General features: G+C 29.1%; 1 protein-coding gene across 1 annotated transcript; it reads left to right on the top strand.

Annotated features, from left to right (window-relative positions):
• The first annotated feature begins 1,022 nt into the window (after positions 1-1,022).
• Positions 1,023-1,232, top strand: LOC125812121 (uncharacterized). The gene has a single exon (XM_049491615.1). The coding sequence runs from the start codon at positions 1,023-1,025 to the stop codon at positions 1,230-1,232; it is 210 nt and encodes a 69-aa protein (XP_049347572.1).
• Positions 1,233-1,501: the final 269 nt, after the last annotated feature.

Here is a 1,501-nt window from a genome sequence, read left to right as displayed (position 1 = left end):
GGTTTTTGAAAGTCAATTTGACTGATTTTTAAAGTTAAATTAGATTACATTAATTCGATTTTTAAACAAAAAATTTAAATATTCAAAAGTTATACTAAAAGTACTATAAATTGCAATTTTTTGCATATCAATATGATAAAAAATACATCGTAAAATATTAGTCAAAGTTCTTATAGTTTGACTCTAACAAAGAAAATCATGACAATTAAAAATGGACGGAGAGAGCAATAAATGGGAACGTGGCGTTAAAGTTGGAAAGAAGCAAGGTGCATGCAGGGGAAATGGGACGGCTACCGAGTATCCAAGTTACTAGTACTACATTTTGCTTCCTCTCACACTTCCTAATTCTTTTTATATTAAAGTAATAATACTATATGTAGTAGTATTTTAACTATCAAATAATTATATATCTTATTTGCAATATTTTAAATCTATATTTTAAGTAACTTCATATGTACATATCGGTTGGATGACTTGGTAATTTGAAAAAATTAGTTGCATCGACAAGATATAGAGTTTAAACTCTTTTTATTTGATGATTTACTAGGTTTAACTGAATTAGTATAAGTTATATATAATAATTTCAAAAGTAGAATAAATTGAATAGTATTTCTTTCGTCTCATTTTACGCGAAAGTGTTTCCGTTTGGAAAATCAAATATTTTTTTCTAAGTTTTGTTAAATTTTTAAAAATCTTTAGTTATGTTAATTTGCTCTAGTAGACTAGCCTTTTTTATGTAGTTTTCCAATGTATAAACTAAATCGTAATAAAAATTAAGTGGTTTAGCTCTCATATTCTGAACACCTTCATATACAAATTTAAATCTTAAATCCGCTCCGAACACTCTTATTGTGGAGAGTGATGGTGTTCTTTTCTTCCATTCAAAGTCTCATATTCTCTCACCTTACACATATATAAGCAACTACTCCCATTTCCACATCTCACATCATCTTCATTCATATCTTTTTTGAACTACATAAATTCACACTTCTTTTTTTTTGTCAAATTTAAGGAAAATAACAATGTTGGATTGGGGTCCAGTTTTCGTCTCAGTTATATTGTTCATCCTGTTGTCTCCAGGACTATTATTTCAACTTCCAGGACATAGGCATTGTGTTGAATTTGGGAACTTCCATACAAGTGGAGCTTCAATTATGATTCATACTTTGCTCTATTTTGCTCTTGTTTGTGTCTTCTTTCTGGCTGTTAAGGTTCATCTCTACCTTGGTTAGAATTTGAATGTATTCATTTTGTTGAGTTACCTATTGTATTTTGTGGTAATTTGGTACTATACATACAATGGTTGTTTTGATTGTTACTTGAATATTATTATATTTTATATTGTAATGCTAAAATGTGTTGTGTGTTGTTATGTAACAATGAGAAATGTTGTTTTATGTAACGATTGATTTGATCTGATTACATCGTTGTTTTATCTTTTTTCCATCTTGTCGTTATGTTTTATTTGATAATCCCGTCCCTGCCCCACCTCGTCCCGCTC

This window comes from Solanum verrucosum, unplaced genomic scaffold (genome assembly GCF_900185275.1).
Source record: "Solanum verrucosum unplaced genomic scaffold, falcon-dt-bn FXZP01000603.1, whole genome shotgun sequence".
In the NCBI taxonomy this organism is placed as follows: Eukaryota; Viridiplantae; Streptophyta; class Magnoliopsida; order Solanales; family Solanaceae; genus Solanum; species Solanum verrucosum.
Note: the sequence above shows the minus strand (reverse complement) of the source record. Positions and strands in the feature narration are given on the sequence as shown.